Raw genomic sequence first — 14,076 nt, forward strand, 5'->3', positions numbered from 1 at the left:
CTACTACTGTTTGTGTGGTCTGCGCCTTCTGTCTGTCTACCCAGGCATTTATTTGTCCCCTATCACTGTAATATCTGAGCACCTCACACGCATTAACTCACTTGCCCTCCTGCACCTGGCCTCAAGATAGAGAAGGATTACTGTCCTCATTTTACAGATAGGGAACCAGGGGTGAAGTGGCTTGCCCAAGTTCACACAAGAAATTTGTGGGAGAGAAGGAAATGAAACTCAGACTTCCTTGATCCCAACTCAAAGCTGTAACCAGAACCCCATGCTTCCCCAGGACAGCTACAGCATAGCAAAGCTCTGCTTTGATTGGTGCAGTAACTGGCTTGCCTGGGTGATGCAGTAATAAGCGTCTGACTTTCTGAGGCTGGATTTTCACTGTGGAGAACATTTGTTGCCTGATTTGAACTGGGCATGTGTTGAGGTCAGGCACCAGAGCGATAGGATGGGAACCAAAAGGCTCTTCTTCCTCCATAACTGCAGGGCTAGGAAAAACTGCTGCAGAGGGACTGTGCTCTGCTGGTTACTACTGCCCACCAGGCCAGACCTCAGCCACTCCTCTCTCCTATCGCTGCCCCCGGGGCTTCTCCTGCCCTGCAGGATCTTCCATTCCCATGGCCTGTGAGAAGGGGACCCACCAGACACAGGAAGGGAAAGAATCATGTGACATCTGCCCAGCAGGATTCTTCTGTGAACCATCCAGCAAAAGTGAGGGGGTTCTGGGGAGGGCTGTGTTTTTTTAAGTCTGTTGCTGAGGGAAGGCTGAGAACAGTGTCTTCCGGTTAAGCACAATGGGGCAAGTTCTCCGAGACACACAGGTGCAATTCCCATTGACTTCAGAGTGTCCTTATTCACTTCAGTAGGCCTCTGCCAGGTGGGCACAAAATGCATTGGTATAGAGGGGAAGGGTGGCAGGTCAGTTCCGCCACTGGGTGAAGGAGAAATACACCTGTCAGAGTGTCAAGCAGCAGGCCAGTAGGGGTGGGACAACGCTAGACATTTCTGCCATCCTCAAGCCATGAAGCTTTGCAGCCAGTCAAATATAGCAACGTAATAATGATGATGGACATTCCTGTAGCACCTTCGATTCACAGAATCCAAAGCACTCAGCAAGATTTACTTACAATGAGCATTTCACGCATTGCCCTGACTCTGCCCAGTCTTGGGAGGAAGGTGGCATCCTCTACATAATGCTCAGTGAATTTAGGACTAGAGCTGAGACATCCTGCATTTAGCTGAGCCAGCAGTGGGTCAAGAAAGGCTTAATGTTCTGGTAGGAGTTTAGGGTCAACACATAAAAACTCCCTAGTCACAAGAAAAGCAATCATGAAATCTCCAGAGCAAGTTGCCATTCTTTGTGTTCTAGGTTCTGGGATACAGACACCCAGGCTGTGCCCTGAAGGGTACTTCTGTCCACCCGGCACCAGCTTTGGTACAGAACATCCATGTCCCAGGGGTACATTTGGACCCAAGACTGGTGCCACTGGTGAATCTGACTGTGAGCCCTGCCCACCAAGTAAGTAAAGGTCTGGCACAAGTAATCTGTAGAGCATCTGAGGGAAGACTCTGGGGAAAGATGAAAGGTCAAGTTCTGCCTTCAGTTACTCCCTGCTGACTTTCTCAGCAGATACAACATAGAGGAGCTCTGGAGACCCCCCCTCACTTTGGATTTCTTTTCTGCTCATTTCAGGCATGTATTGCTCATCTACAGCACTGTCCCAGCCATCGGGGCTCTGCCACTCGGGCTATTACTGCACCTGGGGAGCCATCCACCCAGCCCCCATCAGACACAAGGTGAATGAATGCCAGGCTATGGCTTGGCTGCCCACGATGGCATCCCCAATGCAGTGATCTTGGGTTTGAACTAGGGAGTAAGGGCTTCTATCCTATTACTAATGATAACACTATAATGTTCTAGAGTAATCACTCCCCAACACTCCAGTAATGCCAATGGAAGCTGCAGTGTTTGGGATCGTTCCAGCAGAGTACTGTGATGTTTCACATGCTGCGGGTGAGCTCCTTGGTATTGGGAGGCAGCTCCACTCCTGATAAATGCTGAGAAGAGTAGGCGGTGGCCTTGCTGCTGAGATGTGATGATGCCTTGGAATCAGTCCCTGCCATGTCTTTATTCCTGCACCTCTCACCTGGGTGCTGTGCTGCCTAGAAACCCACTGGCTAAGTCATGGCACAAATGTTGGCCAACATTGGACCAACCAACATGCCAGGGGCCGCTTTTAAGCCAGTCCAGTCCTGCATTGAGAGCTCCAGAGGGAGCAGACCTGCAACACTCAGCTCACATCCATGCTTTCCAGTCTTTCTGCAGCACGACCTGGGAAAGCCATGTTTCCTATGTGTTAATTTTCTCTTCCTCTCTTTTTCTCTATTTTTTGTTTCACAGGTGGAATCTGCTGGCCTACCTCTGCCTGGAAATGACATCTGCCCCCCTGGGCATTTCTGCCCCAGCGGCACAAGCCATCCTATGCCCTGCCCTCCTGGATCCTACTCCCCCTCCCTGGGCCTGGGAGCAGAGAAGCAATGCCAGCCCTGCCCAGCGGGACAGTACTGCGGCCAGGCGGGATTGTCTGATCTGTCCCAGACAGCGCCGTGTCATGCGGGGTGTGGCAATGTGGTCATTCTCCTTCTCATATTGACAAACCAAGACCTGCAGGCCTCCTTTGGAAGTAACATTGGGGAACCCAGTCACATGTCATCATTGACAAATAGGGGCACAGGACTGAGAGGACCCCGTAGATTGGTAACAGGATATAGAGCTTTTGCCTCCTAGGTCACCAGTTAGAATCCAGCCCAAATTGATGCTCATCAAATATCGTTGCCATCAGGTGGCTATTCACAGACCTATGCAAAACGCATTTGTGATAACATTCCGGTTCTGCTGGGACAGGAGTTCAAACCACAAGAGTTCAAACCACAGATTGGGTCTGAATCTCTGTTGTCCTGCACCTTGTGTGTAATCGTTTATACCAGCTGGGTGTAACTTGCAACCACACAACACCTGGTTCATTTGGTAGCCTTCTTTGCACTGGTGTAAATGACTGCACAAGATGCAGGGCCACAGAAAGTCCAGCCCAGTGACACAACTGGCCCTCTTGTTGACAATCTCCAAACAGATGTCAAGGATTAACAGAACCCCAGAGACCATACTTTTCTCACTCCTGGAGGGGTGCTAGTCCTTTCAGGTCAGTTATGAAGCCTGCACTTGGTCTGTCTGTTCTGTAGATGGTACAGAAGCCTTCAGTCTCCATGGCTGTCAATCTTATGCCTTCCACCAGCACTAAATTCAATACAGAGATGTTTAGTTTGCTACAAACTCATGATTTAGCCCAGAGATCTTTCCTTGGGCATCACAAAAGGAATGTACCATTTGTCAACACAGAACATTTTGTTTTTGTTTTCCTTTCTCCTCCTGCATTAAACTCTTCTCCCACAAGGGGGTGCAATAATCAATAAGAAGGCAACATTACAATCCAAGACTTTGCAGATGGAAAAATGCCCTTAGGCCATTGTCCATCCATCTCACAAACCTCCCTTACAGTGAGGGCCTGAAAATGCTCCATGTATTTAGTTTATTGAAGAGAAAGTTAAGAGGTGACGTGATCAGGTGACAAGCACCCACATGGGGGGAAGCTGGACCCCATTTGGTATCAGAGAGACGGCTTCTGGCAGGACAGCCTCTCTCGGGGAGATTGGGAAGTCAGTCCCCTTTTGGATTGAGGTCGTTATCCTTTAGGGCATGCTGCAGGGTCCATGTGGTCGCCTTAGCCCATAGGGAGATGGGAGAGGTTGTGGGGGAATGAGGATTTAATTGGTCGAGCTTATTAAATGCTTGTTGTATTTATGTCACCACTGGTGCAGTGATATCCATAGGTAATTACTGTAGTCTGTTTGCTGTTATGAGATGTAGCTTAAAGAAGTTGTTAGGGGTGCCCAAGCTTGGAATTGGTGTTCTGTGGAGCAGTGTAGCAGAAATGTGACTCAGTAATACATAAACAAAGGTAGGGACCCAAATGAACATGGCCTGATGCTCAGTGGCTGCACCCTTACTCTGACTGAAGACAAGGGAAGCTGAGCAGTTTAGCCCTGTTCATTTAAATAAAAACTGGGGGCATGTTGTGGGCACTACGGTACATCTACACTGAGTGCTGGAGGTATATTTTTAGCACATTAGCTGGATCAGAGCTAGCGCAGGTATGTCTGCTCAAGCTGGAATTTATACCTCCAGCTCCAAGTGTAGCCATACCTTCAGTTGCAGTAGCAGAAACAAATAGATGCTTTACCAGTCATTTTCACTGAAAAGAAAAAGTCCCAAATGTGCCTAGCCCCCCACTCCCTTTCCTCCATCAGAGCAGTGCTTGGAGGCCCATGTTTCAGCTCTTTGAATTCTCTCTTCCCACTCACAGGTATGTTTGCCATGAAGGAAACTCTGCTCCCTGCCCTTCCGATGGGATTCGTGGTTACAAATGCCCCAGTGGCTTCTACTGTCCCACTGGCACCAGACTGGAGATACCCTGTGAGCCAGGCACTTTCAGCCCTATGCCTGGAGCAAGCACCTGCCTCCCTTGTCCGGCTGGTATGGCCTGCAGACATGCTGCCACTGTGGAGCCAGTCAGCTGCCCCAGAGGTAAGGCAGACAGCTGTACAGCAGAACAAGAGGGGAAGGTGCAGTGTGTGAGGGGGAGCCCACAGAAATGCACACAGCTCCCCTTTGCTGCTCACCCACCCCGTGCACCAGATCCAGCAGTGCCTTCCTTTCTTTTAAGGGCAGTAAATATTGTGAATGAGCCCAGGGCTCATGGGGTGGAATCCTGGCTGCTTTGAAGATAATGGGAGTTTTGCCATTAACTGTCAGTGGAGCCAGGTTTCCAAGGCAGGTGCTTTGTCTGATGAGGAGTGCCTAATTCACCTCTTTGTATTTACAGGTTATTATTGTCCAGCTCAGGCTGCAATGCCCCTGCCATGCCCTGAAGGTACCATGAACAATCTGAATGGGGCACTGTCCCCCGCTGCATGCAAATTGTGTCCAGTGGGGAGGTACTGCAGAGGGGATGCTAACTGGGAACCAGATGGTAAGTTGTCCTGGTAGACCCAGGGCCACCAGGCACTGGAGGTCCTTGAGGCTTACACCTGCTTCATGTGGGGAGGGCAGGGAGTGGGGATTTCTGAGCTGGATGAGGCCAGGAGGTGGTGGAGATTCCTAAAAGATCAGAGGAAGAGAGTTAAAGGAACCCTCCAAACCCCTCCCTCTCTCTTACTCTCATTCACTTCCTCGCTCTGTCATTCTGTTAATCAAGTTTTTGTGTAAAGGGATTTGAATCTGTCATCTCGAGTCCTTTAGCTCCCCTCCCAATTCCTTTTCTTGTCCCCCTTCTCTCTCTCCTTTCTTCCTGCTCTCTCTCTCTTTTACTACTCTTTTCTACCCATCTCTCTTTTCTGTCTAGCCCCCCCCAGTGCTCTCTCCTTCTCTGCTGTCTCCTCAGCTCATCTCTGTCTCTCTCTCTAGCACAGAGCAATTAAGATGATGCCAAGATGCAAAGGTTTGAGTTATGAAGGAAGAGAGGAAAAACTGAGCTCATTCCAGAGGACATTGTCACAAGGGGAACCAGGAGATGAAAGAAAGGCCTGGGGGCGTCTTTGTGAATGTCTGCAGGGGAGGATGTAGAGACTGGGGGAGGGGAGGTCAGGCGAGAATAGAAGGGTCCAGGAAGTGAGAAGATGGAGGTGGGTACATAGGGGAGCCCCTTGTGGATGCTATCTGTAGAGGAGACAGTAGAAAGCTGCTTTTGTCCTGGCCCAGCTTCCTAGTTCTGGAGCTGGGGTAGTTCTTCCCCTGACCTCGCTGGAACTAAGTGCCATGGGCTGAACCCTGAGCAGCCTCTTTTTCCCAATGGCAGGTCTGTGTTCAGCTGGATATTACTGCTCAGGAGGAGCTGCCGATGCCATCCCACACAGGACACCCAGGCTCCCACTCAATGGGCCCTGTCCACCTGGACACTACTGTCCGGAGGGCACTCAGTTCCCAGTCGCCTGCCCAGTGGGCACCCTGAATAATGCCACAGGTGAGTGCGGCTCCCCTCATGGATTTCTCCTGGGATCCACAGAGCAGTGGGGCCTAATTTTGACTTGCACAGCATACGGTAACAAATATGTAGCTACCTGGGAACATTATGCTGGTCACAATGCTGGACACCAGGGCCGCTAAGAAAATCCAGGACAACACCAGAGATGCAACTCAGACCTGTCAGCTACAAAAGCACAGGCCCCTGTCACTTGAATTAAGGGACATTCTCCCTTAGTGGTCAGCAGTGTAGTGCCTATGACACACAGTAGGGCAGTTCTGTTTCCAGCCAGTTGGGGGCAGTGGTGTGCATCCTGGCCAGCTGATTGCAATACAATTATCATAGCAAATACAACACTGATGTTACTGTGATTCAGATGGGCTCTTCCTCCCCATCTGCATTCCCCTGTAACTCTAGCTCTCCCCACCCCTCAACCCAGGTGGCTCCTCCCAGGACAGCTGTGTGCCATGCTATCCTGGATTCTTCTGTGCTAGCATCGGTCTGAGCTCACCTACAGGACCCTGTGCTGCGGGTTTCTACTGCCCAGCAAACTTCAGCTCCTTCAGCCCCACCGCATTCCTCTGCCCCAAGGTACTGTCCTCTGACTGGGGGTTGAGTCTCCATACCCATTCAGTCTTTGGCACCTCTGCCAGGATTGCCCGCTGGAGACAGCCAACAGTGCCAGTTAACATTAAGATAAAGAGTTTCCAGCTTTCATGTGAAGAGAAGCTGCAGAGGCCACGGGCCTCTGTTAAGTCAAGTTAAGTCAAAAGGAGTTAAGTCAAGAGGAGTTTTGCCACAGGCTTCAGCAGCTCCAGTAGTTGGCCCTACAAACAGACCCTGAATTTGTTTGGATCTCTGTGCATTTCTCTTCCTTCTGTTTCTGATTCCTAGGGTCACTTCTGTTCCTCTGGGTCTGTCCACCCAGCCCCATGCCCCACTGGGGAATACCAGCCAAACAGGGGTTCTGAGTCCTGCATTCCTTGCCAACCAGGCTTCTACTGCCAAGAGGCAGTTGCAGGAGACCCCCAACCCTGCCCTCCACACACCTACTGTCCTGAAGGTATGTATGGGATAGTCCTTCACACACACAGCAGTACACACTAGCTCATACTGCTCTCCTGGCCTGGCTGTATAGCAAGTGCCCAGTATATGCCCTTCCCCGTCACACTGCGACTGCTACTTCCCCTTCCGTTCCTTGTCCCTTCTCTGCTGGGTATATGTCTTCCCTTTGGCCCTATGTCAGTGCGTCTCACTCCAAACAAGGAGGGATTCTTCTAAAGGCTGGGGAATGGGGGAGCAGAAGTGGAGTAAACCTTGGGCCATACTTACTTTTGCCTTGTACCGGGTGGAATCATTTACATCTGTGTGATCTGGATGTAAAACATTATCCAATCACAATGCACTCCCTCCGCACTAGTGTGAATGACCAGGTGGCAGGCAGGCAAGAATCAGGCCCCTTGTGCATACCTTCCTCCAACCTGGGGTGGGACGGGGAACAGGGGAGAGAAGAAGTGGTGTAAGTATGTGTGAGACGACAAGCCGAGAGCAGGTATGGGGGAACTGCCCTGGGGCGTGAACAGACAGGTAGGCACCAAGCAGAGCCCTTCTTCATTTGGTGATGCCTTGAGTTCAGGGTGCAGAGATTTGCTCTTAAGGGCTCTGCAATGCCCTCTGCACTGATCAGACCCTGATAACCTGGAGTAATTCCATGCCAGCACAGAGCATGTGAATAATTATGCCCTGTGAGTGACAGCATGCTGGTGATGTGGCTGGTTTTGTCACCCTGAGACGTGGGACAATTCAAAAGAGTATAGTTACTGCAAATAATGGGCTTCCTGCATGACAGAAGTACTGTAAAGCATTTCAAGGCCCTCTCTGGCTTTATATTTACTCTCATGTTTCTGTGTTAGGTACACTGGTTCCTGCTCCGTGTCCTGATGGCACATTCACCCCTCCAGACATGACTGGCCTCAGGGAGGAGAGAGAATGTCTGTCCTGTTCACCCGGTCACTACTGCAGGTCCTTATTCTGGCTGTTGCCTCTGTAGTTTCAGTTGAAGCTGCTATTCTTCCTCCCTGCCCTAAATAGTTGGGCTGCATTGTTGTGCATGGTTGAGCAGCTACTTTGTTCCACCCCAGAGGTGGCTGTACTTCAGTAGTTAGTGAAGTGACCCCAGTATACATACTGAAACCTTTATTCCAGCCCAGATTGTGCCACTGAGAGCTGTGTGGAGGGAGCCCTCCACCTTTGCCTCTGCACTGTCCTGCTTTGGATACTGTCTCCAGTTTCCTGAGACTCTCTCCTTGTTCTTGTGCTACAAGAGAGGGAGACCATAAGCGCCAGGTCTCCCTTCTGTAGACTATTTGTTATTTTATAGACATTTATCATGTCGTGATAGACATTACTAGAAAATTCAGGAACACCCTTTGGCCTTTCCTCAAGCAAACTGAGGACTTAGCTGGGACAGTCTGCTGGTTTCATTCAGTCTTGGAGTATGGAAAAGTGCTTAAAGTAGTTTCTGCAGATTATTTCTGCTCCCAGAAAGCAAGTGAAAATGATTCTGCTTAGCACTTCACTGACTCTTTATATGAACGTTAGCTATTTAGTGCTCAATAGCCTCATGGTGGGGGGGTCTATCGCGATGGGCCCCAGGCACAAATTTTGTAGGCAGAAGTGAACTTTGCAAACCATTGGCAGTTTTGGGCTGCCATGTTTGAGTTCAGGCCCATTTCTCAAGGATAGTAAACATCGTCACCCCATCGTATAGAGGGGATGGTCGACTGGGGCAGAGAGAGGTGACAGGTAACGTTTTTAAAGGCATCAGAGCAACTTAGAAGCCTAAGACCCATTTTGAAAAGTGACTATCACTTGGGAGCCTGGGTCTCACTGAATGTCCTTGTCAATTATACCTGAAGTGACTTGTCTAAGGTCACGGAAAGGGCCTGTGTCTGAGCCAGCATTCCAGCTCAGGAGCCCACCTCCCCTCTAATTTCTGCCTTTATCAAATGGGGGCCCAGTACCACAGTCCACCTGCGCCTTTTATGGCTATAAAGTCCTCAGTTTGCCAGCAATGGGTACGTTGCAGGCAGGGTCCAACATATGAGCTAGTGTTTGCCTTCAGCACATCTCCACCAGCTTCCCATGTAAATTCCCACTGCTCTCTTCTACACCAGGGGCGGGCGGCTGGAGGGGAAGTGTGCTGCTGGGTACTTCTGCCAGGCCGGGAGTTCTGAGTCTACTCCCCAGGGCCATGACTTTTCCTGGAGCTCCCTGACTGAATGCCGCTGGGGGCAAGTGCGTGCGGGTCTCTGCCCAGCAGGTGAGTGAGAATCACAGTGGTATGTAAAGTGTACAGTAGATATCTGGTTTTAACCAGCCAGGGACTCTGAATGAGCAAGTGTCTGATATCTCTGCATGACCTGTTCTGACCCCTGCTTTGAAGGTGCCATCAGTTTAGGATGAGTAAAGGGGATCTTTATCTGTATTGAAAGTGCTGCATTCATTAGTGCCTCCTCATCAGCTCCTTCCATTTCCCTGATTTCTGAACAAAGACATACCTGACCAAAAATCCCAGATCCAAGCAATCCTGGTGCCCAAACCCAGAGCCCATCTGAACTCTGTCTCAGCCCCAGTCCAGCTCCAATGCCTCTTGTCCTAATAAGTGCTGCCCTAAGGGGCTGAGCAAGCTGTCTGCATGCTGGTCCCTGTTCTGTGCTGAATTCAGAACAAGAGCCTTGAGTCCTAAGCTCTGATCTCCTACGTGATAATTCATCATGCTTTGCTCTTTGGTTATGTCTTGGAATGCCTTGGTGTCAAAAGGGGACATTGAATTAGTGTTTTGCATGGTTAGTTTTGGCTTTATCACCCCCAAACCATCCACCCTGGGCTGGAGATCGGGTCCCAGAGTGTGGGTTCTTCTGACTCAGCTGCCAGGAGAGATAACCAGCCCTCTGGCCTTAGCTTTATGTTGGAGCGGGACTCCTGGGGCTCTGGACTCTGCCCACTGTCAGTTCCCTCCTCTGACTTGTCAGGTGATGCTAATGTCAGGAGGTGGTTGATGGAACATAATGATGCCAGTGTCTGCTGGTGCAAATTCACAGTGCTGGATTGTTGGCCTGGCAAGCTCTGAATGTGACTGTTGTGGCTCTTTGTGCGAACAGCTCACCCAAAGCCCTGCAGCTGCTAATGCAGTGTCAGAGGGAGATAGCCACTGAGTCACCTTGCCCATCAGAAAGAACATTTTTTTGTTTCTCCCTTAGGTTTCTACTGCAAGGAAGGCTCCGAGGTGCCCACACCATGCCCCCCCAACACCATTGGAGCTGTCCCAGGGGCGAGGCGGAGAGAGGACTGCCTGCCCTGTCCACCTGGCCACTGGTGTAAAGCAGGTTGGGATTCGGGAGACAGTGGGAATAACTGATTATGTGTCACAGCGGAAAGTGTGTGTGTGAGATCAGTGAGCCAGTCAAGTGGGTACTGATGTAGGGGTCTGGAAAATGAAACACAGGAAGCTTGGACAAATCCATGGTCCATCCAGTAAGGTACCCTGTCTTCATCAGTGAGTGACCAGTGCTGGATACTGCAGAGGAAAGAATAAATACATACTTTATGCACCTTATACTTTTATTATTACTATTAATTTGTATTATTTTTGAAGCTCTGTAAATGTAAGCAGGGCTTTATAATCTAGGCAGTGGTTCTCAACCAGGGGCACACATACCCCTGGGGGTACTCAGAGGTCTTCCAGGGGGTACATCAACTCATCGAGATATTGGCCTAGTTTTACAACAGGCTACATAAAAAGCACTAGCAAAGTCAGTACAAACTAAAATTTCATAGAGACAATGACTTGTTTATACTGCTCTATATTACTATACACTGAAATGTAAGTACAATATTTATATTCCAAGGGATTTATTTTATAATAATATGGTAAAAATGAGAAAGTAAGCTATTTTTTTCAGTCATAATGTGCTGTGACACTTTTGTATTTTTATGTCTGATTTTGTAAGCAAGCAGTATATAAGTGAGGGATAACTTAGGGGTACACAAGACAAACCAGACTCCAGAAAGGGGTACAGTCATCTGGACAGGTTGAGAGTCATTGGTCTAGAGAAGGGCCCCAAACCAAATTCAATCTCCAGTTCCCCTGTGCTCTGTAGTTCTAGTCTTCCAGAGAGGGGTGCTGTCTGTGGCTGGATTCTGTCCATGTAGGTGTTTGAATAGGATCCAATGAGAGATGCCCAGCAGGAGGCTTGGGAAGAAGGTTCTGGCTTGAGAGTGAGAGTACCTCTGCTGATGCTCCTGTTTTCTGTTTGTTCAGGGGATCCAGTGAGCTACCCATGCCCCCCTGGACACTTCTGTGGCGGCGTGAATCTCACCGACCCCGTCACTCTCTTGGCACCTCAGCAATGCCCCGAGCACACTTACCGCCCAGCCCCAGGGGCACAGAGCCTGGCAGATTGCCAGCCTTGCCCTCCAGGTTATCTCTGCCAAACACCAGGTGAGCTGCCAGCCAAGGGCCAAATATTGCTGCTGTTGAAGTCAGATGCAAATCTCCCATTGCAGTGGGATCAATCCCTGAGACAGGAGGGGGTGGAAATTCCAGGGTCTGCTGTATGAGCCACTCATGTTCACGGAGGCGGTAGAACCTGGGCAGCTTGCCACCCTTTCCCTTCACAGCCCTTCTTTTCATTGTCTCTTCGCCAGGCCTTACCAGTTTTGAGGACTACCCCTGCCCCCCCGGATATTGGTGCCCAGGTAAAGGGGACAGGTTTTTATGCCCACCTGGTACCTTCAGGACCCAGCCTGGTGCAGCATCTTTGGAAGAGTGTGACCCCTGCTCTCCTGGCTGCTATTGCCCGGACCCAGCAGAGACGGGGCTGCCCAATGTCCAAGGAGCTCTTTGCCAACCTGGCTACGAGTGCCCACCAGGTGACATGCCCAGGCTTCTTGTTTTTTGTCCTTTTTTGCCAAGCACAACACTGAGCACAATGGCTCCTGATTGTAGCAGGCAGTGATGACCCTGTGATCGCTTCCCTGCAGTGAGCTTCATGGGTGCCGCTCACCCTGAGGTGACATCGTGGGCAGGCTGAGCATCCCAAGGCCCTTCCTGGTTATCACCCCTGGAATCCCATCCAGAGTTTTGCTGCGATTGTGACACCCAAGTAGAATGAGCTGGGACTGGAGAAGAGCAGGTGCCTTGCAGCAGCCAAACATGAGCCAGTCCCTTTCTGTGTTAAAGTTTAAGTCAATAGGCAAGTTGATGGATTTCCAGCAAATGGGTCTGTGTCCGTCAGTGAACAAGGTGGGGCATATAGGGATGGTACTTTCCTCCCTGGCGCTATAGACCACAGAATTTCCCCCCACCTCTTGTCAATGGCATATTTTTTCCATTGATGGTAATTCACGTTAGGAGCTCTTACGTCTTGTTCAGTGTTATCCCTCCATCGGTTCCTTGGCTGGCCATGAGGTTGGGCACCATAAGGATGTCCGTCCGTGAAACACTGAGCTGATCTGTCCTCCATCATCCTAACCACGTGTCTTGCCCACTGAATGATCACAGGGTTTAAATATCCCCCCTCCCCCATCTCCTTCTGCTGCTCCCTGGGAACGTCACATTATCACCAGTTCTTATGTCCCCGTCAGGTTCAGTGAATCCAACCATATGCAGGGGTGGCTCCTATTGTGGGCTCCACACAGGGGTCCCTTCCATGTGTCCAGGTGGATATTATTGTCCGGAAGGATCATCCAAGTACAACACCGCTGAGCAGCTGTGAGTATGGAGCATTCTTGGTGAAGGGTCCTAGCAGCTCTGTATACTCTGAAATCCACCTGCTGTAAAATCAGAAGGTTTTAGTCACAACCTTCATGCATTTTGCAAACGTTTCAAAAATATTTTCCGTCACAATCGCAGATTTTGAAATAGTAGGACGTAAACTATTGGGGCCAGTTAGGGTGATCCTCAATTTGTAGCAGTCAGCCTGAGGTTGGGGAGGGGAATGGGGCAGGGAGAAAGAATTTGGCCTGATGAGACCCCTTTTAAATTTGCACTGAGCTAACCTCTGAATTTTTATTTTCATTGTTTTGGAAATTCATTCTGGGAAGCTGTAAAATGTAGATTTGCATGTCTACATGGTATCAGCATACACATGCAAAACAGAGTTTGCGTATGAGCCATGACTCTGTAATCCAGAACTGTGTGCTTAGAAATGTCTGAGCATTTCCAAGGGTGCCAATTTAAATGGTGCTTTTGCAAATTTAGTATGATGTGTTATTTTCACATCCAGTCCAGTATTGCTAGTGCAGAAGGTCATTCTGAATATATCTGTGCAAAGCGTCACTCTCCATGTAGTTCTAGGGTTTAGACAGCTGAAGGTGCATTGGCAGCTGCTTTCAGGGAACTGTGTTATGGTGAAACTCTGTTTATAGTGTAGTGAGAGAAGCTTCACTGCATTTGAATGGACTTTCACTGATTATATAAAGACACTTCACTCCATTTGAAGCAGGTTCCATTCTATCACTTTTCTTAAAATGTAGCAATTATCTTCTCCCAGGTAGGCATTTAACTGCTGCCTTCCCAGGGGATTATCTCCTCCCTCTCCTCCTCTTCATTGCCTGTATCCTAGGATGCTGTGAAGACTTGTTCCCTTCCAGCCTGGCCACCAGGAGTTGCAGCCAAGTGCTTTTCCCATTCACCTTGCTTCCTGCCTTTGTCTCTCCCTTTAGGTGTGTGTTCCCCTATTACTGCCCCCCAGGCAGTGCCCATCCACTGCTCTGCAAGGGAGGGTACACAGCCCTGAATGTGACTGGCCCAAGGGACTCCTTTGAGAAATGCTGCAGGATTTGCGATCCGGGCACCTACCGTAGTGACTCCCTCATCAGCCCATCCTGCGAGCCCTGCCCATCAGGCTTCAGTTGCCCACAAGGTAACTGAGCAGGGATTCCATGGAATAGAAAGCTGGGGTGATATAGGGGACATGGCTGTCTGTCTGGG

The 14,076-nt window shown here is 49.8% G+C and overlaps 1 protein-coding gene across 1 annotated transcript in view; it reads left to right on the forward strand.

Moving 5' to 3' along the window:
* Positions 1–14,076, forward strand: part of LOC125625464 (uncharacterized) — a 49,836-nt gene that overhangs the window by 5,349 nt on the left and 30,411 nt on the right. Inside the window, exons 8-23 of the mRNA XM_075122202.1 lie at positions 490–714; positions 1,373–1,522; positions 1,697–1,800; positions 2,405–2,622; positions 4,425–4,645; positions 4,944–5,090; positions 5,916–6,080; positions 6,520–6,671; positions 6,975–7,143; positions 7,994–8,102; positions 9,257–9,402; positions 10,343–10,468; positions 11,404–11,583; positions 11,790–12,014; positions 12,729–12,855; positions 13,809–14,008. Of these exons, the coding sequence (XP_074978303.1) occupies positions 490–714; positions 1,373–1,522; positions 1,697–1,800; positions 2,405–2,622; positions 4,425–4,645; positions 4,944–5,090; positions 5,916–6,080; positions 6,520–6,671; positions 6,975–7,143; positions 7,994–8,102; positions 9,257–9,402; positions 10,343–10,468; positions 11,404–11,583; positions 11,790–12,014; positions 12,729–12,855; positions 13,809–14,008 (2,664 nt within the window). The remainder of the gene's footprint in view (positions 1–489; positions 715–1,372; positions 1,523–1,696; positions 1,801–2,404; positions 2,623–4,424; positions 4,646–4,943; positions 5,091–5,915; positions 6,081–6,519; positions 6,672–6,974; positions 7,144–7,993; positions 8,103–9,256; positions 9,403–10,342; positions 10,469–11,403; positions 11,584–11,789; positions 12,015–12,728; positions 12,856–13,808; positions 14,009–14,076) is intronic.

This window comes from Caretta caretta, chromosome 22 (genome assembly GCF_965140235.1).
Source record: "Caretta caretta isolate rCarCar2 chromosome 22, rCarCar1.hap1, whole genome shotgun sequence".
In the NCBI taxonomy this organism is placed as follows: domain Eukaryota; kingdom Metazoa; phylum Chordata; order Testudines; family Cheloniidae; genus Caretta; species Caretta caretta.